This window comes from Macaca fascicularis, chromosome 19 (assembly GCF_037993035.2).
Source record: "Macaca fascicularis isolate 582-1 chromosome 19, T2T-MFA8v1.1".
Classification (NCBI taxonomy): Eukaryota; Metazoa; Chordata; class Mammalia; order Primates; family Cercopithecidae; genus Macaca; species Macaca fascicularis.
Window position 1 is genome coordinate 3525952 of NC_088393.1, and position 22350 is coordinate 3548301.

General features: G+C 47.5%; 1 protein-coding gene across 3 annotated transcripts; it reads left to right on the forward strand.

Moving 5' to 3' along the window:
* ZNF555 (zinc finger protein 555) lies at positions 1–15167 on the forward strand. Of its 3 annotated transcripts, none has more exons than XM_005587479.5 (4): positions 1–81; positions 11651–11777; positions 12537–12720; positions 13433–15167. In XM_005587479.5, exons 1-4 carry the CDS (start codon positions 79–81, stop codon positions 15003–15005), a joined length of 1887 nt encoding a protein of 628 aa, XP_005587536.3. In that variant the 5' UTR covers positions 1–78; the 3' UTR covers positions 15006–15167. The 3 variants fall into 3 exon arrangements, with proteins under 3 accessions (XP_005587536.3, XP_005587537.3, XP_073881400.1); XM_005587480.5 differs by having other exon boundaries at positions 13436–15167; XM_074025299.1 differs by lacking the exon at positions 12537–12720.
* The last annotated feature ends 7183 nt before the right edge of the window (positions 15168–22350 follow it).

The following is a 22350-nucleotide window of genomic DNA, read 5'->3' on the forward strand; positions in this document are numbered from 1 at the left end:
GCCTGCCCCTAGCGGTCCCCGGCGTCCCTGTTCCTGTCTTGCTCACCTGCGCAGGTAGCGGAGAAATCGCCCCGGGACATGGTGAGTGCGGCGCGGGAGACTATCCCGGTGCGGGGCGGCAGGAAGCGGCGGCCGCCTGAGACCGCGGCTGGGATGAGCTGAGGGACGCGCGGGGCGTCCCCGGCGAGGGCGGCGCAGGACGAGCGCCTGGGCCCCGGGGGTCCCGCCTGGCCCCGCCTCCCGCGCTGAGGCCGCGGCTAGGGCGCTCCAAGCCTCGGATCCCCGCCCGCCTCTGGCCCCGAGGCTGCAGAGCGGGGAACGGCGCCCGGAGCCCGACCCCCTCCCCGTCGTCCCGGGGCTCCCGCGTCCCTGCGCTCCCGACCCCCACGCCCCGCCCGGGGCCGCGGCGCCTCTGAGCGTTTGGCTGCGGCTTCGGAACGCCCGGGTCGCGGGAGGCAGAGTCGCCCGAGACCCCGCGGTGCGGTCCTTGGCTCCCCCGGGACCCGCCCTGGGGCCTACGCCGCGAGGCCTCCTACGCCGCGGGGCCTCCTGGGGTGCGGGTCCCTGGTCGGTGCCGCCTCCGCCCGCGCTCCCGCGGCTCAGCTCCTGGGAGACCCCGCGCCCCCGGCTGCGGTCTCTGGGGGACCCCGGGCTCCTCCCGGGACAGCCCAGGAGCGGTGGGGACCTCAACGGAGCCGCCGGGGGCGGGCTGGGGGCGTCCCTGGAGCCCCAACTTGCAAAGGCAGCCCCTGGGGCCTGGGGCGCGCGAGGTTTCCTCCCTGAGTCCTAGTTTTCCTTCTTGGGGACTTCTTGTCCCCTTTGACCCCTAGATGCCTGGGGTAGGTAAGGGGGAACAAAACAAGGGTTCCTGGTCGTCCCTCGGTTCTCACACACAAGGAAGAGTAACTGAAGTGACTAGAGAAACAAGGGAGAGCGAGGACCCCAAAGCAAACGCCGCAGACCCACAGCGGGGACGCCCGGGAGGCTGGTGCATTAGTGTCCTCGGACTGCTGTAGCAACTGACTGCAGATGAGGGGGCTAAAACCACGGAAATATATTCTTTCACGGTTCCCTGGAAACTGTGGATTTCAGGAAGTTTCTCAGATCAGTTTTGAGTACTAACAATGGGATTCCTTGCCGAGGGAACACCTGAATTGGGGGTGGGAGGGCGTCCCTCGTGGTAGCCTGGCCAGACTTGACCCCTCCCTGGGTTTGTCACTGTGGAAAGGTTTTCACTTTTTCGAATCTCAGTTTTTAGTAAGTGAAACGTACATTTAATTAATAGAAGTTGCAAGATAAAATATTTCCAGGCCGGGCGCGGTGACTCACGCCTGTAATCCCAGCACTTTGGGAGGCTGAGGTGAGCAGATTAGTTGAGATCAGGAGTTGGGGACCAGCCTGGCCAACATGGAGAAACCCTATCTCTACTAGAAATACAAAAATAAACTGGGCGTGGTGGCGGGCGCCTGTAGTCTCAGCTACTCGGGAGGCTGGGGCAGGAGAATGGCGTGAACCCGGGAGGTGGAGCTTGCAGTGAGCCGAAAACGCTCCATTGCACTCCAGCCTGGGCGGCAGAGCGTGACTCCGTCTCAAAAAATGATAATAATAATAATTCCAACAGGGTGAGTTTCAGGAAAAAAATTAAAATGTTCGTCTTACATTCCATTTGTTAAACATTCCCTGAAGTGTGTGTAGTAAGTTTCTCAGATCTGTTACTTTCTTTTTTCTTTTTTTTTTTTTTTGAGACGGAGTCTCGCTCTGTCGCCCAGGCTGGAGTGCAGTGGCCAGATCTCAGCTCACTGCGAGCTCCGCCTCCCGGGTTTACGCCATTCTCCTGCCTCAGCCTCCCGAGTAGCTGGGACTATAGGCGCCCGCCACCTCGTCCGGCTAGTTTTTTGTATTTTTTACCAGAGACGGGGTTTCACCATGTTAGCCAGGATGGTCTCGATCTCCTGACCTCGTGATCTACCCGTCTCGGCCTCTCAAAGTGCTGGGATTACAGGCTTGAGCCACCGCGCCCGGCCCCTACTTTGTTTTTTCTTTTATTACTATTATTTTTTTGAGAGCTCTGTTGCCCATGCTGGAGTGCAGTGTTGGCGATCACAGCTCACTGCAGCCTCCACCTCCTGGGCTCAAGCAATCTTCCTGCCTCAGCCTCCTGAACACAGGGACTCCAGGTGTGTACCACCATGCCTGCCTAAGTTTTTGTATTTTTTTGTTTTTAGGGATGGGGGCTCACTTTGTTGCCCAGGCTGGTCTCAAACTCCTGAGCTCAGGTGATTCTCCTACCTCCACCAGCCTTGTTCTTTTCTTTTGAATGACAACAAATAGGATTCCAGGGCCTAGACTTCAAAATGTTACTGGGGAGAAGAATCTCAGAGAAATAGAGAAAATCTCCTTTTCACCATAGGTGCAGAAAAATGAATACATTGCCATGAAACATGTTGCAGATAAATTATAAAAATTTACCAAAATGTCAGTTATTCTCCTTGACATGGTAGAGAATTTTTGACAGTGGATGATTCTGTTCTGCTTCCAATACTGCAGTACCCTTTCCTTAATTCTATAATACATTTTTTGTGTTCCTGAAATAGGTAGAATACAAGAGATTTTTCTTGTTTAGATGACGATTTGTCCCGGCTCCATATATTCAAGTGTTCATCATCTGTAATGCTGGCCCTGGCACTGATGAGATTTCCCCAAACACAGGGGCTGCCTCAGGGCTGTGTTCCTTTACTTTGTTTTTGTTTTGTTTTGTTTTGAGACAGGGTCTCGCTCTATTGCCCAGGCTGGAGTGCAGTGGTGCTGTCTCAGCTCACTGCAATCTCTGCCTCCTGGGTTCAAACGATTCTCCTGCCTCAGCCTCTCAGGTAGCTGGGGCTACAGGCACCTGCCACCAGGCCTGCCTAATTTTTCTTCCTTTTCTTTTCTTTTTTTCCTTTCTCTGTCTTTCTTTCCTCTCTCTGCCTCTCTTTTTTTTTTTTTTTTTTTTTTGAGACGGAGTCTAGCTCTGTTGCCCAGGCTGGAGTGCAATGGCCGGATCTCAGCTCACTGCAAGCCCCGCCTCCCGGGTTCACGCCATTCTCCTGCCTCAGCCTCCCGAGTAGCTGGGAGTACAGGCGCCCGCCACCTCGCCCGGCTAATTTTTTTTGTATTTTAGTAGAGACAGGGTTTCACCGTGTTAGCCAGGATGGTCTCGATCTCCTGAACTCGTGATCCGCCCGTCTCGGCCTCCCAAAGTGCTGGGATTACAGGCTTGAGCCACCGCGCCCGGCCTCTTTTTTTTTTTTTTATAGGGAGTTTCGCCCTTTTCTCCCAGGCTGGAGTGCAATGGTAGGAACTTGGCTCACTGCAACCTCTGCCTCCTGGGTTCAAGCAATTCTCCTGCCTTAGCCTCCCGAGTAGCTGGGATTATAGGCGTCTGCCACCATGCCCGGCTAATTTTTGTGTTTTTAGTAGAGACGAGGTTTCACTATATTGGCCAGGCTAGTCTCAAACTCCTGACCTGGTGATTCGCCCACCTCAGCCTCCCAAAGTGCTGGGATTACAGGCGGGAACCACTGCGCCTGGCCATCTTTATGTATTTCTAGTAGATACAGGGTTTCGCCATATAGGCCAGGCTGGTCTCGAACTCCTGACCTCAGGTGGTCTGCCCACCTCCGCCTTCCAGAGTGCTGGGATTATAGGTGTGAACCACCATGCCCCCAACCAGAGTGTTTTAAAATTGGCAGCTGGTCACAGAGGTACCCTGTGCCTGGCTGTGCCAAGATTTCAGACACCCAGGAGGAAAGCAGATTTTTAGGGTAAACACATTGTTGCGTAAACAGTTGCAGCACAGTAAACAACTCCTCTGTCGGGAGGACATCCCTCCCCAAATCCTGGCTCCCTTAGGCCAGCCAGGGGCCAGCTTTGCAGGCAGCACTTTCTAAGGTTAGGGGCCCTCAGGTCTTTGGGTTGGCACTTCCTGCAGTCCACGCCCTAGGCCACTGGACAGGGGTCTTTTTTTTTTTTTTTTTTTTTTTGAGACAGAGTCTCGCTCTGCCGCCCAGGCTGGAGTGCAGTGGCCGGATCTCAGCTCACTGCAAGCTCCGCCTCCCGGGTTCACGCCATTCTCCTGCCTCAGCCTCCCGAGTAGCTGGGACTACAGGCGCCCGCCACCTCGCCCGGCTAGTTTTTTTGTATTTTTTAGTAGAGACGGGGTTTCACCGTGTCAGCCAGGATGGTCTCGATCTCCTGACCTCGTGATCCGCCCGTCTCGGCCTCCCAAAGTGCTGGGATTACAGGCTTGAGCCACCGCGCCCGGCCGACAGGGGTCTTTTACCACAGAATTATGGGAGGACCCTATGAAGTAGGATGAGACCACACTGCAGTATTGATTGCACTTGTGCTCTTTAGGGCTCCTGGACTTAGCCAGTTAAGGTAAATTCCATTGGCTGCATTGGCTGCAATGGAATTATTATTATTATTATTATTATTTTTTTGAGACGGAGTCTCTCTCTGTCACCCAGGTTGGAGAGGAGTGGCGCGATCTCGGCTCACTGCACACTCCGCCTCCCAGGTCCACGCCATTCTCTTGCCTCAGCCTTCCGAGTAGCTGGGACTACAGGCGCCCACGACCGCGCCCGGCTAATTTTTTGTATTTTTAGTAGAGGCGGGGTTTCACCATGTTAGCCAGGATGGTCTCCATCTCCTGACCTCGTGATTGCCCGCCTCGGCCTCCCAAAGTGCTGGGATTACAGGCGTGAGGCACCGCGCCCAGCCAGAATTACTACCTTTTTAATTTCCATTTTTATTTCAGATTCATGGGGCACATGTGCAGGTTACAAGGGAATATTATATGATGCTGAGGTTTGGGCTTTCATTGAGCTTGTCACCCAGATAGTGGACATCGTAGCCATGAGGAAGTTTGTCAGCCATTTCCCCCTTGTCCCTCCATTTGGAATCCCCAGCGTCTATTGTTTCCAGTTTTATGTCCACGTGTACCCAAGTTTGACTTCCCACTTACAAGAACGAATATGCCATATTTGGTTTTCTGTTTCTGCATCAGTTTGCTGACGATAATGGCCTCCAGCTGCATCCATGTTGCTGCAAAGGTCACGATTTCATTCTTTTTTGTGGCTGTGTCGTATTCCATGGTGTAGATGGAGCACATTTTCTTCAGTCCGCTGTCTGTGGTCACTAGGTTGACTCCATACCTTTGCTGCTGTGAAGCTGCTGCAGTGAACACACAGGTGATGTGTTTCTTGGTGGAATGGTGTCTTTTCCTTTGGGTAGACGCCCAGTAGTGGGACTGCTGGACTGAATGGTAGTTCTGTTTTTAGTTCTCTGAGAAATCTCCACACTGTTTTTCTTAGAGGTTGTACTAATTTACATTCCCACCAACCACGTAAAAGCATTCCCTTTAACAGCCTTGCCAACATCTGTTATTTTTTAACTTTTTAATAACAGCCCTTCTGACTGGCGTGAGATGGTATCTTATCGTGCTTTTTATTTGCGTTTCTCTGATGATTAGTGGTGTTGAGCTTTTGTTCATATGTTTGGACCACAGAGGTCTCAGAAAACCAGGTGGCTTATGAAGTTTCTGTATTATTCTCTTCCCGCCCCCATTACTATTTGTTACTGGAGAGAGGCACCAGTTCCTGCACAGCGTAGCTCTGGCCAGTAAGTCGAACTTAGACCTGAGTGTCTTCCAGGGACAAGGCAGTGCCCTGAGTGCCAGGGTAAGTACAAAATAAGTCCCCCCAAAGGGGACAGGGGTCAGTCCCCTTGGAAGCACATTGTTTGCAATGGTTGGGACACCCCAAGCAGGACTTGACACCGGTCAGGCAGTCGGGTTAGCAGGGCCCCCAGCGTGACCTCCCACCGCGGGCCTCCTGTCCTAGGGTTCTCTGTAAACAGAATCACTCAGTGTAGTCCTCAGTTTCAGAGGCTCTGCCCGAAGCATCAGTTTCAAGCAGTTGTGCGTGTCTGTGATACCAGTTCATTCACCTCTCCAGTATGGACGACACCCGGAGGTGTCCTTTGTGGAAAGTTCAGGAACTGTGGCCACTTGCTGCTGTCTCAGGACTGTGGGGTGTGATCGGAGGCTTAGCAGCCAACCTGAATCCAGGGCACTCACAGCCGCGTGCGACGTTTGCTTCAGGAAGAGGGAACGTTTCGGTCACGGCTCCGAAAAGAGCAGCTGGATTTCAGACAGTGCCATCCAGGGTCAAGCGAGTCCTTCAGTGTGGGCAGCTGCGAGTGCGCCAGACAGACCAGCCAGCACCCCTGATGTTTTTCGTAGTTCACTGCCTTACCCGGGGGTGTGGAGCTCTGCAGTTGCACTGTTTCCTGAATTAGAGGCATGTTCATTGAGCCTAGCCCTGCTGTCAGGTCAGCACAGTGAAGGCTGAGGTAGCAGTGGACATAGTGAGGATGAATTAGAGTGGGCAGTGTTAGGTTTTAGCTTAGAGTCAAGTCCAGGCCGCTGGGCTCTGAGTTCAGAATTCTGTAAAACACTGAGGCTTTTCTTCTGCAGCAGTACAGCCTGGGTATTGCTGGGTTGGACAGCGGTGTGCCAAGATCAAGTTGCAAGAGTTTCCTAAGCCCTTTTGGTCTCCTGAGTCTTAACGTCCAAATTGATTCAGCTAAAAATATGCACATCTGGCTTGAAAACCATCAACTCTTAAGGTCGTCAGAAATAGGTTTTCATAAAAGCACATTAACAAACTAAAAACTACTACCTAAGATTCCAAAAGTACATCCCCACTTAGAGATTGCCTCTCTCTTCATTTGTTTCCCTTTTCTCTGAACCTCCAATAGGAAAAATGATAGTAAAAATCAGTTGTGGACCAGATGCGGTGCCTCACGCCTGTAATCCCAGCACTTTGGGAGGCCGAGGCAGGCGGATCACAAGGTCAGGAGATTGAGACCATCCTGGGTAACACGGTGAAACCCCGTCGCTACTAAAAAAAATACAAAAAAACTAGCCGGGCGTGGTGGCAGGCGCCTGTAGTCCCAGCTACTTGGGAGGCTGAGGCAGGAGAATGGCGTAAACTCGGGAGGCAGAGCCTGCAGTGACCCGAAATTGCGCCACTGCACTCCAGCCTGGGCGACAGAGCAAGACTACGTCTCAAAAAAAAAAAAATCAGTTGTGGAGACCTGATCTTATTTCTAATACTTAGAGTTTAAATTCCAGTCCATGCACCAGGGGCAAAAAGCAAGGATGTTGTGTCCGTCATTTAAAAAAACAAACAAACAAAAACTGATTGAGATGATCCCTGTAGTGTTTTTAAAATGACAAAGACTTTTTTTTTTTGCCATTTTCTCTCATTTTTATCACACATGCCGATGCAGTAGTATTCCTCATCTCTTGGAGCTTCTGGTAGCCCCAGGTGTTCCTTTGCTTGTGGCACCATAATTCCAGTCTCTCCTTCCATCTTCACATGGCCACCTTCCGTGTGTGTTTCTGTCTTCATGTGGCATTTTCCTCTTAGAAAGACACCAGGGCCCATTGGATTAGTTGGTGTCATTTTAATTGATGACATCTGCAAGGACCCTATTTACAGATAAGGTTATAGTCACAGCTACCAGGAATTAGGACATGGACATATCTTTCTGGGGACCACTTCACAACAAACCGCTGGCAGTTCAGCATTTACAGGGATGGCATTCTGCTAGCAGGAAAGACCATGGCTGGTCAGGAGGTAAACCAGGGGGAAGCAGGGAACACTCCAGCCTTTTTTTTAACCAGCAGCAGGTTTTTTTTTTTTTTTTTTTTTTTTTTTTTTTTTTTTTTTTGAGACGGAGTCTCGCTCTGTAGCCCAGGCTGGAGTGCAGTGGCCGGATCTCAGCTCACTGCAAGCTCCGCCTCCCAGGTTCACGCCATTCTCCGGCCTCAGCCTCCCGAGTAGCTGGGACTACAGGCGCCCGCCACCTCGCCCGGCTAGTTTTTTGTATTTCTTAGTAGAGACGGGGTTTCACCGTGTTATCCAGGATGGTCTCGATCTCCTGACCTCGTGATCCACCCATCTCGGCCTCCCAAAGTGCTGGGATTACAGGCTTGAGCCACCGCGCCCAGCCGTAGCAGCAGGTTTTTAAAAAAGCCTGGAGTGGCCGGGCACGGTGGCTCACGCCTGTAATCCCAGCACTTTGGGAGGCCGAGGTGGGCGGATCACGAGGTCAGGAGATCGAGACCATCCTGGCTAACACCGTGAAACCCTGTCTCTACTAAAAATACAAAAAATTAGCCGGCTGTGGTGGCGGGCACCTGTAGTCCCAGCCACTCGGGAGGCTGAGGCAGGAGAATGGCATGAACCTGGGAAGTGGAGCTTGCAGTGAGCCAAGATCGTGCCACTGCCCTCCAGCCTGGGCAACAGAGCAAAACTCCGTCTCAGAAAAAAAAAAAAAAAAAGCTTGGAGTGTCCCCTGCTTCCCCAGAGTTTACCTAAAATTGCGTTCCAGCCTTGGGAATTGACTTAACTTTCTTTCCCTCCCAATGCAGCACAAACTTTTACCATTTTCCTCACCCAAAGCTTACCTTTCAGAACATGGGGGCCCTTTCTCCTATCCGGAGGAGAGAACAAAAACCAAAGGCTGTTCTTTGTTTTCTTGTCTCACAGCCTGCATGGCCCAGAGCAGCCAGGACATCCAGCCCACCCCACTGGAGCTGGGTTTGTCATTTCTCCCTCCATCAACCGTTAACTCTCGTAGCAGACAGCTCAGCTGTTGTTTCATAGGCTCCATACACCACGCAGGCACCAGAGGCTTACCATCCCTTACCCCTTCATCCGTCCTTTTCCCAAACAGTGCTTTTGCCATATTTCAGTGAGTCAGGCTCATTCTAGCAAATCCCACCTCCGATGCCAACGGTGTCAGCATCCCCAGGACCACCCCGCACCCTGCTAGTAGGATTCACAGGGCTCCACGTACAGTCATACTGATGACTATGATTTGATACAACAAAAGGACACGCAGCAAAATCAGCACTGGGAAAAGGCACATGGGGAGACGTGCAAAAGAAACCCAATGAAGCTTTTCAGAGTCCTTTCCCAGTGGATGCAGAACGCACCTCATTCCCCCAGCAATGAGTCGTGACAACACCTGTGAAATGTCCACCAAAGAAGCTCATTGGAGGCCGGGCGCGGTGGCTCACGCCTGTAATCCCAGCACTTTGGGAGGCCGAGGCGGGCGGATCACGAGGTCAGGAGATCGAGACCATCCTGGCTAACACGGTGAAACCCCGTCTCTACTAAAAATGCAAAAAATTAGCCGGGCGAGGCGGCGGGCGCCTGTAGTCCCAGCTACTCAGGAGGCTGAGGCAGGAGAATGGCGTGAACCCGGGAGGTGGAGCTTTCAGTGAGCCGAGATCGCGCCATTGCACTCCAGCCTGGGCGACTAAGCGAGACTCTGTCTCAAAAAAAAAAAAAAAAAAAAAAAAAGAAGCTTATTGGAGACTCGGTGCCCAGGAGTTTTTTTAGATGAAGTCTTACTCTGTTGCCCAGGCTGGAGTGCAGTGGCACAATCTTGACTCACTGCAACCTCCACCTCCCGGGTTGGAGCTGTTCTCATGCCTCAACCTCCCAAATAGCTGGGATTACAGGCACAGGCCACCACGCCTGGCTAATTTTGTATTTTTAGTAGAGACGGGGTTTCACCATGTTGGCTAGGCTTGTCTCAAACTCCTGACCTCAAGTGATCCCTGCCTCAGCCTCCCAAAGTGCTGGGGTGACAGGTGGGAGCCACTGCGTCTGGCCAGTGTCCAGGACTTTTACTGCTGGATCTTCACATAAGCATCCCCTGCCTGGTGTGTACACAGATTCTATTTCCAGAAGGAAAGCAGTTGTCCAGCATTAACAGTGGTGTTTGCACCATGAGTAATCTGAATTAGGGTGGTGCGAACCTTCCCAAAACCCAGGTTCCTGGACACCAGCTAAGGGCAACATTGCCGGAAAGCCTTCCTAAAGATAAAGTCTAAAGCCCGCAATGTTAACTTCTTTCTGCATAATGGGAACTTTATTATACACTGCAAATACTGTACTGTGGGCAATTAAGGCTGACCCAGGGAGCTCACATTATCCTGTGCCAGTATGAGGGTCCTGTAGGTACTCTGCTGCTCTGTGAATAGGAATGTTCTAGCATCAGAATTGCTGCGTGACAGTCAATTTTGTCTCCTGCTGATAGATGGTAAGTAAGGAGTTGATCTTTCTCAGAAAGCAGGTTTGAAGGAACTGGGCATCTTGGGGTTTCCATGCACCTGTGCCCAATATGCAATATGGAAATGAGAAATTGAAAGTGCAGCCTCTAGAGTGATACGTGAGGAATCACTTCCTCCTGGAATTTTTTATTTTTCTTTTTATTTTTTTTTCCTCCTGGAATTTTTGAGACACAGAATTTTCTAGGAAGGCACTATTGAGTTCTTTATGTCTTTTATAACCATGGAAAATTTGTAATCAAATGGTTTGGACTTCAGTTAACTCCTTTGCAAAGTGGGACTCTTAAACTTAAGGGTAGCAAGAATACTTTTTTTTTTTTTTTTTTTTTTTTGAGACTGAGTTCTGCTCTATCACCCAGGCTGGAGTACAGTGGCATGATCTCAGCACACTGCAACCTCTGCCTCCCGGGTTCAAGCAATTCTTGTGCCTCAGCCTCCCAAGTAGCTGGGACTACAGTCATGCACCACCATGCCCTGCTAATTTTTTTTTTTTTTAATTTTTAGTAGAGATGGGGTTTCACCATGTTGGCCAGGCTGGTTTTGAACCCTGACGTCAAATGATCTGCCCGCCCTGGCCTCCCAAAGTACTAGGATTACAGGCGTGAGCCATCACACCCAGCCCAAGAATACTTTTTTTTGGCTCTGGTAAAAAGAACTGTTTGGACGTTGTCTGCACCTCACTCTGTGCATACTTATTGAGTGAGTGTGCCTGTGTGTGTGAGAGAGAGAGCGTGCGAGAGAGACAGAACCCAGAATTAATTGTTGGGCTTCCGTCACTGAGGCTCCAAGTATAGGGAATGTGGGGAGGTCCTCGTTCTCATGTCTTTTTCATTTTTCCTAAGGTCTAATTTCTCAATAACTTCTAGTTTCCAAGTTAAAATTAATACTTCTCAAAAGAATGTTTTCATTCAGCCAGTTGGACCTGGAGTTCTTTAAGACGCTATGGCTACCTGGCCTTTGTTGCCACTTGGGTCCTCTCAGGCCCCTTGGCCTGATGTTTGGTGAAGGAAGCAGAAGAGAATGTTCCCAGTCCTTCCGTGTTTTTATCCCGTAAACCTTCATTCAGTTTTGACCCTGTGCTTTGTGTGGTGCAGAATGATGATGTGTGCAGCAGGGGAGGAGCTGAAACGGTTTGTGTGACAAGGGACTGATGGTCTTAAAATACAAGTATTTGTTTCATTTATATAGCATTTGTTTGATACCTCCAATGTGGTCTGAATGCTTTTGATAGAGAGTAATGTCTTCAGTTGGTCACAGTAAAAGTATAGAGAGAAATTCAGTGTGTTAATGGTCCTGTGAAATCTATGAGGAAGTGAGTGTAGAGTAGACAGAAGGAAGAGGGGTGACAACTGAGTCACAGGGTAGATGTCGGGGACCACAGAATCTTTTTTGAACTGCATACGATATAAGTACAACGCTCCTGGGCTCTCGGTCTCATAAATATGTTGAATGTTTTAGGACTCAGTGGTCTTTGAGGATGTGGCTGTGGACTTCACCCTGGAGGAGTGGGCTTTGCTGGATTCTGCTCAGAGGGACCTGTACAGAGATGTGATGCTGGAGACCTTCCGGAACCTGGCCTCAGTAGGTAAGGATGACATCATTCCTTCCTTCACGTAGTTACTTAGAGAACAAGTATTTCTTACACATCAGACCTGTTCCAAGGCTTAGAATGTGGAAAGGGAATAAATTGGTAAATAAGACATAGTCACAGCTGTAATAGAGCTAGAATGTAATGGTTTTCCATGAGAATGAGAATCGGTATTTCAGCTTTTTCGTTTTGTAAGGAAAGCTCCCTTCATGTCGTCATTATGGATATAGCTTTGAGAGGCCTAGTGAAGTTTGTTTTTGCAAGCCAGTGAAAATTTGATTTTTTTTTTTTGTTTGTTGTTGTTTTTGAGATGGAGTCTCGCTCTATCACCCAGGCTGGAGTGCAGTGGTGCAATCTCGACTCACTGCAACCTCTGCCTCCCGGGTTCAAGCATTTATCTGCCTCAGCCACCCAAGTAGCTGGGATTACAGGAGAGCGCCACCATGCCCAGCCAATTTTTGTATTTTTAGTAGCGACGGGGTTTCACTATGTCAGCCAGGCTGGTCTTGAACTCCTGACCTCGTGATCTGCCTGCCTTGGCCTCCCAAAGTGCTGGGATTACAGGTGTGAACCACCGCATCTGGCTGTGATTATTTTTTTAAAATAATTTTTCTATGCTTACCAATACTATGTTTATTGAGTTGCTTACCATTTTGACCATTTTGTGTTTGATGAAGTCCTGAGATACCTAAACTCCTCAGTGTCATTTTCAGCTAACAAGTGCCTTCTTATGATTTGTTGACTTTTTGATTTCAGATGATGAAACTCAATTTAAGGCCAGTGGGTCAGTTTCTCAGCAGGATATTTACGGAGAAAAAATACCCAAGGAATCTAAAATAGCTGCGTTCACCAGAAATGTTTCCTGGGCCTCTGTTTTAGGAAAAATTTGGGACAGTCTTAGCATTGAAGATCAGCCCACAAAGCAGGGGAGAAATCTCAGGTGAGTTGCACTCACAAGGGAACACAGTATTTCAGGAGAGAATCTTAGTCTGTCATTAAACTTTAAAAAAGCAAGTCAACAGAAAACTCATACAAGCCTAGCTCCAAATTTGTTTAATCCACAGAATTTTTACAAAAAATATTTCTTTAAATGTGACATAGACAGCAAGTGACATTAGAAACATAATTCAGATGGAAACCATTATCAAGAAACCCTGGGCCAGGCATGGTGGCTCACGCCTATAATCCTAGCACTTTGGGAGACTGAGGTGGGCAGATCACTTGAGGCCAGGAGTTTGAGACCAGCCTGGCGAACGTGGTGAAACCCTGTCTCTACTAAAAATACAAAAATTAGCAGGGCATGGTGCTGCAGGCCTATAATCCCAGCTGCTTGGGAGGCTGAGGCAGAATTGCATGAACCCAGGAGGCAGAGGTTGCAGTGAGTTGAGACTGTGCCACTGCACTCCAGCCTGGGTAACAGAGTGAGACTCTGTCTCAAGAAAAGAAAAGAAAAGAAACCCTATACATAAGAAACACCATTTTAATAATGGCAGTGGTCAGACCATCTTCCAGGGCATTCAGTTTATTTCATTTTCAGACAATTCACATAGGGTGAAAAACCTATGCTTTCAGTGAAAATGGTTAAAATGCAATACTTCCTAATAAATACTAACAAATCATTATTAAGCCAATAACATGCTTCTCATTTTTAGTAGAAATCATGTGTTGGAGAGAGTCTGTGAAAGTAATGATCAATGTGGAGAAGCCTTCAGCCAGATTCCACATCTTAATCTGTACAAGAAAATTCCACCTGGAGTAAAACAGTGTGAATACAACACGTATGGAAAAGTCTTCATGCATCACCGCACATCCCTCAAGAGTCCCATCACAGTTCACACTGGACACAAACTATATCAGTGCCAGGAATGTGGGCAGGCCTACAGTTGTCGTTCACACCTAAGAATGCATGTGAGAACCCACAATGGAGAGAGACCCTATGTGTGTAAATTATGTGGGAAAACCTTTCCTCGTACTTCCTCCCTCAATCGGCACGTAAGGATTCACACTGCTGAGAAAACCTACGAATGTAAACAATGTGGGAAAGCCTTCATTGACTTCTCAAGTCTTACTAGTCATCTCAGAAGTCACACCGGAGAGAAGCCATATAAGTGTAAGGAATGTGGGAAAGCTTTCAGTTATTCCTCAACGTTTCGAAGACACACAATAACACACACTGGCGAGAAGCCATATAAATGTCAGGAATGTGGGGAAGCCTTTAGTTATTCCTCAACTTTTCGAAGACATATGATTTCACACACTGGAGAGAAGCCACATAAATGTAAAGAATGTGGGGAAGCCTTCAGTTATTCTTCGACTTTTCGAAGACACATGATAACACACACTGGAGAGAAACCCTACGAATGCAAACAGTGTGGGAAAACCTTCATTTATCTCCAGTCCTTTCGAAGACATGAGAGGATTCACACCGGAGAGAAACCCTACGAATGCAAACAGTGTGGGAAAACCTTCATTTATCCCCAGTCCTTTCGAAGACATGAAAGGACTCATGGTGGAGAGAAACCCTATGAATGCAACCAGTGCGGGAAGGCATTCAGTCACCCCTCATCCTTTCGAGGACACATGAGAGTGCACACTGGAGAGAAACCCTATGAGTGCAAGCAATGTGGGAAAACTTTCAATTGGCCCATATCTTTACGAAAACATATGAGGACACACACTAGGGAGAAACCCTATGAATGTAAGCAGTGTGGGAAAGCCTTCAGCTTATCTGCTTGCTTTCGAGAACATGTGAGAATGCACCCTGAAGACAAATCCTATGAATGCAAGCTATGTGGGAAAGCTTTCTATTGCCACATATCCTTACAAAAACATATGAGAAGGCATACTGCAGAGAAACTCTATGAATGCAAGCAGTGTGGGAAAGCTTTCAGTTGGCCTGAACTTTTGCAACAACATGTGAGAACGCACACTGTAGAGAAGCCCTATGAATGTAAGGAATGTGGGAAGGTCTTCAAATGGCCGTCATCTTTACCAATACATATGAGACTGCACACTGGAGAGAAACCTTATCAATGTAAGCATTGTGGGAAAGCATTCAATTGTTCCTCATCCTTAAGACGACATGTGAGAATACACACTACAGAAAAACAGTATAAGTGTAATATGGAACATCCTCCTACAAATGAATTCATGTGCAATGCTTCAGAAAAGTCACACCAGGAGAGAGATCTGATCAAAGTTGTAAATATGGTGTTGCCTTTATGAGTTCCTTATCCTGAAAGTGGACACTTAAGGAGTGTGTCTGTAGTTCATTTGCAAGTAAACATTTAGGTGAAAAATAATTCTCCAGATACTCTTAGCTATTCTACATGAATTTTAGCAGGTGGTTTCTTTTCTTACAATTCAGTAAATAAAACTTTCATCTTAGAGTGTTTTGGAGTGCATTTTTAATATGCAAGTAGGTTCAAGTTTTATTTAATGTCTTAAATTGTAACTGACCGAGTGTGGCAGGTATTGGATATCACTTATCTATTATATTTTCCACCTTTCTTACTGGGAGTATTTTTATTGTTTGGCCAGAGGACCCTTATTCCATTTTCTAAGAAGTAGTTGGTAGAATTTTATAATTATGCAAAGTTGTCTAAAGAGTATAGTCTCAAATGAATTGTAATTTTTAATGTTTGCCCTTTGCTGTTTGTCTTTGCTTGTGATTGTGAATTGGACAGTAGGCTTTGACTTGTGATATGACAGAGAAATCCAGAGTTCCAGATAGTTCTGCATTGTTATGTCAATGTGGGTAATGTTAGGAACTTCATTTGCTGCAATGCATTTCCTTTATGGTTCCATGTCCAAATTTACCAATAGCAATAACTTGAATGAAATTTAGAATGAAGAAGAAGTCATTGCTGAGCTTTTGAGGTCACATTAAATGAAGACAGACAGATGCATAGGGGCTTCGTGAACATCAAACTTCAGCTTATTTTCCAGATCCTTGTTCCTGCCAATTAAGAGTACCATCAAAAGAAACACTTAAGTGCTTGATTTCCACTGTGTCAGACGTGTAGTCTTCCACAGACATCTCCATGAACTTGGTATCAGGGATATGCCTGTGTGGTCAGTCACCTACAGTCTGGATTTTTCTCAAAACCCGGCATGACCTCTTGACCACTGAGTCAAAATGTCTTGTTTGGCAGTCTCTGAGCTTCTGATTCTCCTGTTCTGTAGATCTTAACATATTTGCATGGGGTCTGATTTATATAGTGAACACCTTGTTATCGTAATACTTCCAGTGGCTCTGTGATCCTGATTCCACCACAAAAGCCACAGTGTTGCAGCCAAAGAAGAAAAACAACACGGCCGGGCGCGGTGGCTCATGCCTATAATCCCAGCACTTTGGGAGGCCGAGATGGACAGATCACGAGGTCAGGAGATTGAGACCATTCTGGCTAACACGGAGAAACTTTGTCTCTACTAAAAATACAAAAAATTAGCCAGGCATGGTGGCGGGCGCCTGTAATCCCAGCTACTCGGGAGGCTGAGGTAGGAGAATGGCATGAACCTGGGAGGTGGAGCTTGCAGTGAGCCGAGATCATGCCACTGCACTCCAGCCTGGGGCGACAGAGCAAGACTCTGTCTAAAAAAAAAAAAAAAAAAAAAAAACGAGACTCTGTACCCTATTGCATTTTTAAGTGTGCCAACCCAGTCCTATGTGAGAACAAATACCTTCGTCATATATTAGATTTCAGGAGATTTCTGTTACTCAGAGCTAAATGCAGTTGCTTGATATAGATTAAATTATTAGGTTTGATTATGTGTCATTAAAAATAATGTGGATTTTGTTTCAAGGAAAACCTTCTGTAGATATTTCTTAGAAATATCCTATTTAGCTGGGCACAGTAGCTCACGCCTGTAATCCCTGCACTTTGGGAGGCTGAGGTGGACAGATCACTTGAGGTCAGGAGTTAACATGGTGAAAACCCATCTCTACTCAAAATACAAAAATTATCCAGGCATGATGGTGAGTGCCTGTAACCCCAGCTACTTGGGAGGCTGAGACAGAAGAATCGCCTGAACCCAGGAGGCGGAGGTTGCAGTGAGCCAAGATCGCACCACTACACTCCAGCCTGGGAGACAGGGAAAGACTCCATCTCACAAGCAAAAAGAGAAAAAAATATCCTATTTACTGTGCTTTCAAATTAGTTGTTTAGAGACTATAGTAATTTCCCAGGGCTGCCATAACAAAGTACAGAAACTGGGTGACATAGGAAAACAAACTTTTTGTTTCTCAGTTCTGGAGCCAGAACTCCAGAAACAAGGTATTGGCGGGAGCATGCTTTTTCTGAAGATGCTAGGGAAGGATCTGTTTCAGAACTCACCTAGCTTCTGGTAGCTCCTTAGCTTGTAGCGGCATAACTCTAATTTTCACATGGCATTCTCCCTGTGTGTGTGTCTCTCCATGTGGCAATATTTTTGTACATACACACCACTCATTGGGTTAGGCCCCACTCTACTTCAGTATGATTTTACCTTAACTAATTACGTTGGCAACAACTCTCTTGCCACATACTGAAGTACTGCGAATTAAGATTTCAACATAAAAATTTTGGGAGGCCCAGTTCAACCCATAACATTAGAAATGTTATTTTTGTTTACCGAGAGAATTACAGATTTCAAATCAACTTTATAATTTTGTTAATCATGTTACATTTTGAATCAGTATTACCAGGTATATACAAATACAGGTATTTTTTGTCATATAAATGTTATTTTTAATTGCTGTATACTGAACATTTGCCCTTAAAATTATATTTGTATTTTTTTTTTTTTTGAGACAGAGTCTTGCTCTGTCACCCAGGCTGGAGTGCAGTGGCATGACCTTGGCTCACTGCAACCTTCATCTCCCAGATTCAAGTGATTCTCCTGCCTCAGCCTCCCGAGGAGTTGGGATTACAGGCCTGCACCACCACACCCAGCTAATTTTTATATTTTTAGTAGAGATGGGATTTTGCCATGTTGGCCAGGCTGGTCTTGAACTCCTGACCTCAGGTGATCTGCCTACGTCGTCCTCCCAAAGTGCTGGGATTACAGGTGTGAGCCACCATGCCTGGCCTAAAATGATTTATTTGTGGTTAATAACAATTAAAAAGCGTAAATAGGCCGGGCGTGGTGGCTCAAGCCTGTAATCCCAGCACTTTGGGAGGCCAAGACGGGCAGATCACTAGGTCAGGAGATTGAGAACATCCTGGCTAACACGGTGAAACCCCGTCTCTACTAAAAAATACAAAAAAACTAGTCAGACAAGGTGGCGGGCGCCTGTAGTCCCAGCTACTCGGGAGGCTGAGGCAGGAGAATGGCGTAAACCCGGGAGGCGGAGCTTGCAGTGAGCTGAGATCCAGCCACTGCAGTCCAGCCTGGACAACAGAGCCAGACTCCATCTCAAAAAAAAAAAAAAAGGCGTAAATAATGATTTTGTCAATGCCCTATACCCAGAAACCACCAGGATCACACTGGTAGTCAAAATTCGCTGTGTTGAGTTGAAGTTTGAACACATAATCAAGAAAGGGCTGTGGCTTGTATCAGTCAGAGGGTGTTTAAAAGGATTTACTATCAGATTTGGCCTTGTGTTCTGTGATTTTGGTGAGTGTTCAGGGAAGCCACGCTTTGGTCTGGATTGGATGTTCTCAGAGAATGAATACAATTCTCTGGGAACCCCCAAAGTTCTCATCTATAAAGCAGAAGTTAATTGGAGCTGAAAACTGATCAGTAAAGCAGCAGCACCCAGTCATATTGGGGAGAAGAGGGGAATGTTTGATCATTTCTGTGGTTTAGAGGTGAGTTCCAGAACAAAAGAAGACATGTTTGACATCCTCAAACGAGAAAATTTTTCATGTGTTTTATAGGCCAAGGAGGCAGAAACTTTTGTTTTAACGAGCCAGAAAGCCCCAAAAGCCTATTTTAAGTTTTCTCAGGTATGGTTTCAGCCTCTGAACTTCCAGAATTAACTAGGGAAGAGGAAAAACACGTAACTCCTTAGAGTTTCATTAAAGAGCAAGCAATAACCAATAATCTCCATTACTTTCCATGTTAACATAAGTTTTCATAGCGCTCTATAGATTAATGTGATTTGGCAGTCACTTGTATATCTTAACACCCCCTTACCCATCATTCCCTCTTAGATGAAGAAAGTTAAGTGCCAGCAACACAGAGTCTTGTATATTCATGTAGCTCATGATGATGGAATCAAGTTTGAAGGCTTAACCTGTGCTTAACCTATATTGGGCATTGTCAAAACTTAAATTTAGAACACTAGAAAGCAAGTATAATTAATTTTACAAATAGGGCATCAAATTTTACAAAAAGACTCCTAAGTCTATATGGTATTCTTTTATAAGACATGGAAAAGGCAAAGATAAAGGAAATGAACAAATTGGTTAGAAGTGGGGGATTTGAGTACAAATGGGCATAAGAGTGTTCTATCATGACTGTAGTGGTGAAAAGCATTTATGAAAAGTCATAAGGCTATCCTTAAAATAGCAAATTTTGCTGTATGTACATTTTAAACAATAAAAATGCTTTCAGTATGTTAACTCAAGACCAGGCACAGTGGCTCATACCTATAATCCCAGCACTTTGGGAAGCTGAGGCGGGAGAATTGCTTGTGGCCAGGAGGTTAAGGCTGCAGTGAACTATGATCACGCACTGCACTCTACACTGGGCAACAGAGCAAGACCCTGTCTCAAAAAAAAAAAAAGGAATTCAAACCTTTCCTGAAACTTGATATATAAGTTCACAATAAGACTTCCCTAGCTGGGCGTGGTGAATCATGCCTGTAATCTCAACATTTTGGGAGACTGAAGCAAGAGGATCACTTGAGGTCAGGAGTTAGAGACCAGTCTGGGCAACATAGCAAGACTTCCAACTCTACAAAAACTAAAAAGTGACCCAGGTGGGGTAGTGCATGTCTGGTCCCAGCTACTTGGCAGGCTGAAGCGGATCACTTGAGGCCTGGAGGAGCCATGATCATGCCACTGCACTCCAGCTTGAGCGACAGAGCAAGACTGTCTCAAAAAAAAAAAAAACAGACTTCCCCCACCATCGTGGAATTCTCTGGAGGAAATGTAGGGCTGGATGACAAGGACTTGTGCCTTGTCAAACCCCGTTTGAAACCCAGTCTGAAGTTTCGGAACACCCACAACGGCCATACCTGACTTCATCTCACACACATAAGAGGAAAGAAGAGGGAGGTCTTCCAGAATCTGTCGTTGAGTTTACATCAGGTTCCTCCCATTGGGAGCATCCTGATCCTGTCTTCAGACAAGGGGCATCCACATCTTGTCTTCCAGGGCCTTTCTTGAGGCCCCTTCCAGCTCCAAAGTTCTCATCTCAAGCTCAGTTCTGTGTCTTCATGCTGCGAAATGTCTTTACGGATCCCCAAACTCCTCTTGCTGTTGGGAACACGTGGCAGTTGCGCGTTGTGAGGCGAGATAGAAGAGGCAGTGGCAGAACCCATGCCATGGAGACACGCCCATCAGCCACAGCAACTCCTGCTACTGCATAAATCCACAGGCACAATCACACACCTCACAGTGTCAACATCTCCCGTGACATCATAAAGATGCCCAGCTGGGAACCACCTACAGCGATGGGGCGATGGGGTTTCACCTACAGGCGGGCAAACAGGCACTCCTCCTCACTGTCCCAGTCACCTGACATGCCTTCTCTGCACACTCAAGTCGTGACGCCCCACGAAGTGCCCATCGCGCCCCAAGCTCCTTACCTGCCTCCTCCCCACACTCCGGGACGTGCCTTACTAACGCCTCACCAGAGCGCATGTGCCCTTCTCAGGCGCAGCCCCACGGCGCACAGCGCCAGCTTATTGGCCTGCGGGAAGTGGGTTCCGAAGAGAAGCCCCTCAGTTTCCGGAAGCCCCGCCCTGCAGATTGTTCCCAGGATGCAACACGGCCTCGCGTCTAAAAGAGCTGTGCTTTGTTGGGACTACCTGGGAGTTTCCGCCTTTGACGAAGTGCGCAGGCGCACTTAGGCGAGGGGGGGGGGTGACTGTAAGAAGCGGAGGTATCAAGAATGGTACTGGCAGTGGCGGAAGCTCTCCTCTTGCCCTATTCAGCTTCCGGTGTGGTGGGTCCCGGATGTTGAGTGTCTGTGGCGGGTAGACAGCCCGAGCTCCAGAGGCCTCCGTCTTGTAATGGCGGATATACTTGAGGGGACACGACAGACGGGGAAGGACCCTGATGGTCCGAGGTAACTTTCACAGCAAGTAGAAGGCACTGCTGTGAATATGGTGGCATCAGAGGTGACTGCAAAAAAGGGCAGCCGAGCGAGGAAGAGATACCAGTGATGTCCTAACTGAGCTCCCTGGGTCTGGTAGTGAGGAGGCTTTCTTAGAATTTGAGCGGCGTCAGGGGCTACAACGTCATGACTCTTGTCCTGTGGTGGACTCGGGCTCCCTGTTCTCAGGTTCTTATGTAGACAGTGAGGGCTCAGGAAGGCTCCCACCACCATCACCATCACTCCACCAAAACGGCTGAAGGACCTTCCTTTAGGGTTGGGGGGATCTCCTCCTTCCACAAGGGATGGCTGTGAAGACAACTCATTCTCTGACTTTAAGATGGATGTGGCCCTCTGATGAGATGTGTGCACACCTCACCGAATGCATATGTCTGTTGAGCCTGGACATTAAGTATTTACTGATGTTCTTCTGTGTAACAGGTGATGTCCTAGGTGCTGCAGTGAACAGAAGAGACAAAATATCCTTGTTCCCTTGAAGCTAATGTAGGGGCCAATAAAAACAAAACAAAACAAGGGATGCAAGTCAAGTGCACTTTGTATGGACAGTGGTAAGAAGAAAAACAAAGATGGGGATGAAGGGTGCAGAGGGCCTGTACTGTGTGTCTGTTACTACCTCTGGGACTCTATCTCTTGAGTGTGCTTGGGTATGTCCACCTGTTTTTCCTAGTGACAAAGTCTGGGTGATTCTGTGGGGATATATATTGGTGTGTCTGGGAGGTCCCATGTGTCTCAGTAGTGGTCCTTGTTTTCAGGAAGGAGTGTCTGTGAATGTCCATGTGTCTCACTGCACGGTTGTGATTTTTCTGTGTCTGTGTTTTCCAGTCTTTGTGTGATGAAATACAAAGGACTAGCAGGCTTAGAATTATTAATGAATTGTACTTAAGCATTTAGAGGCATATATTTATCGTACTATTAAATTCTTCCAATATATAGTAAAAAAAAAAAAAAAAAAAAAAAAGCTTCACAGTTTTTTTAGTAAGGTTGAGTGAATTTTTTTCAGGGAGTGGGAGACAGAGTCTCGATCCATTGCCCAGGCTACAGTGCAATGGTGCAGTCTCAGCTCAGTGCAACCTCTGTCTCCCGTGTTCAAGCAATTCTTGTGTCTTAGCCTCCCAAGTAGCTGGGATTACAGGTGTGTGCCACCACGCCCAGCTAATTTTTTGTATTTTTAGTAGAGATGGAGTTTCACTGTGTTGGCCAGGCTGGTCTCAAACTCCTGATCTCAAGTGATCCTCCACCCACCTCAGCCTCCCGAAGTGCTGGTATTACAGGCATGAGCCACTGCGCCCAGCCTCAAGTTGAT

Bases quoted from the DNA above. Each gene is read 5' to 3' on its own strand.
- ZNF555 (XM_005587479.5), top strand. The intron at 11,778-12,536 runs GTAAGGATGACA...TTTTGATTTCAG, and splicing joins CCGGAACCTGGCCTCAGTAG to ATGATGAAACTCAATTTAAG. The intron at 12,721-13,432 runs GTGAGTTGCACT...TCTCATTTTTAG, and splicing joins AAGCAGGGGAGAAATCTCAG to TAGAAATCATGTGTTGGAGA.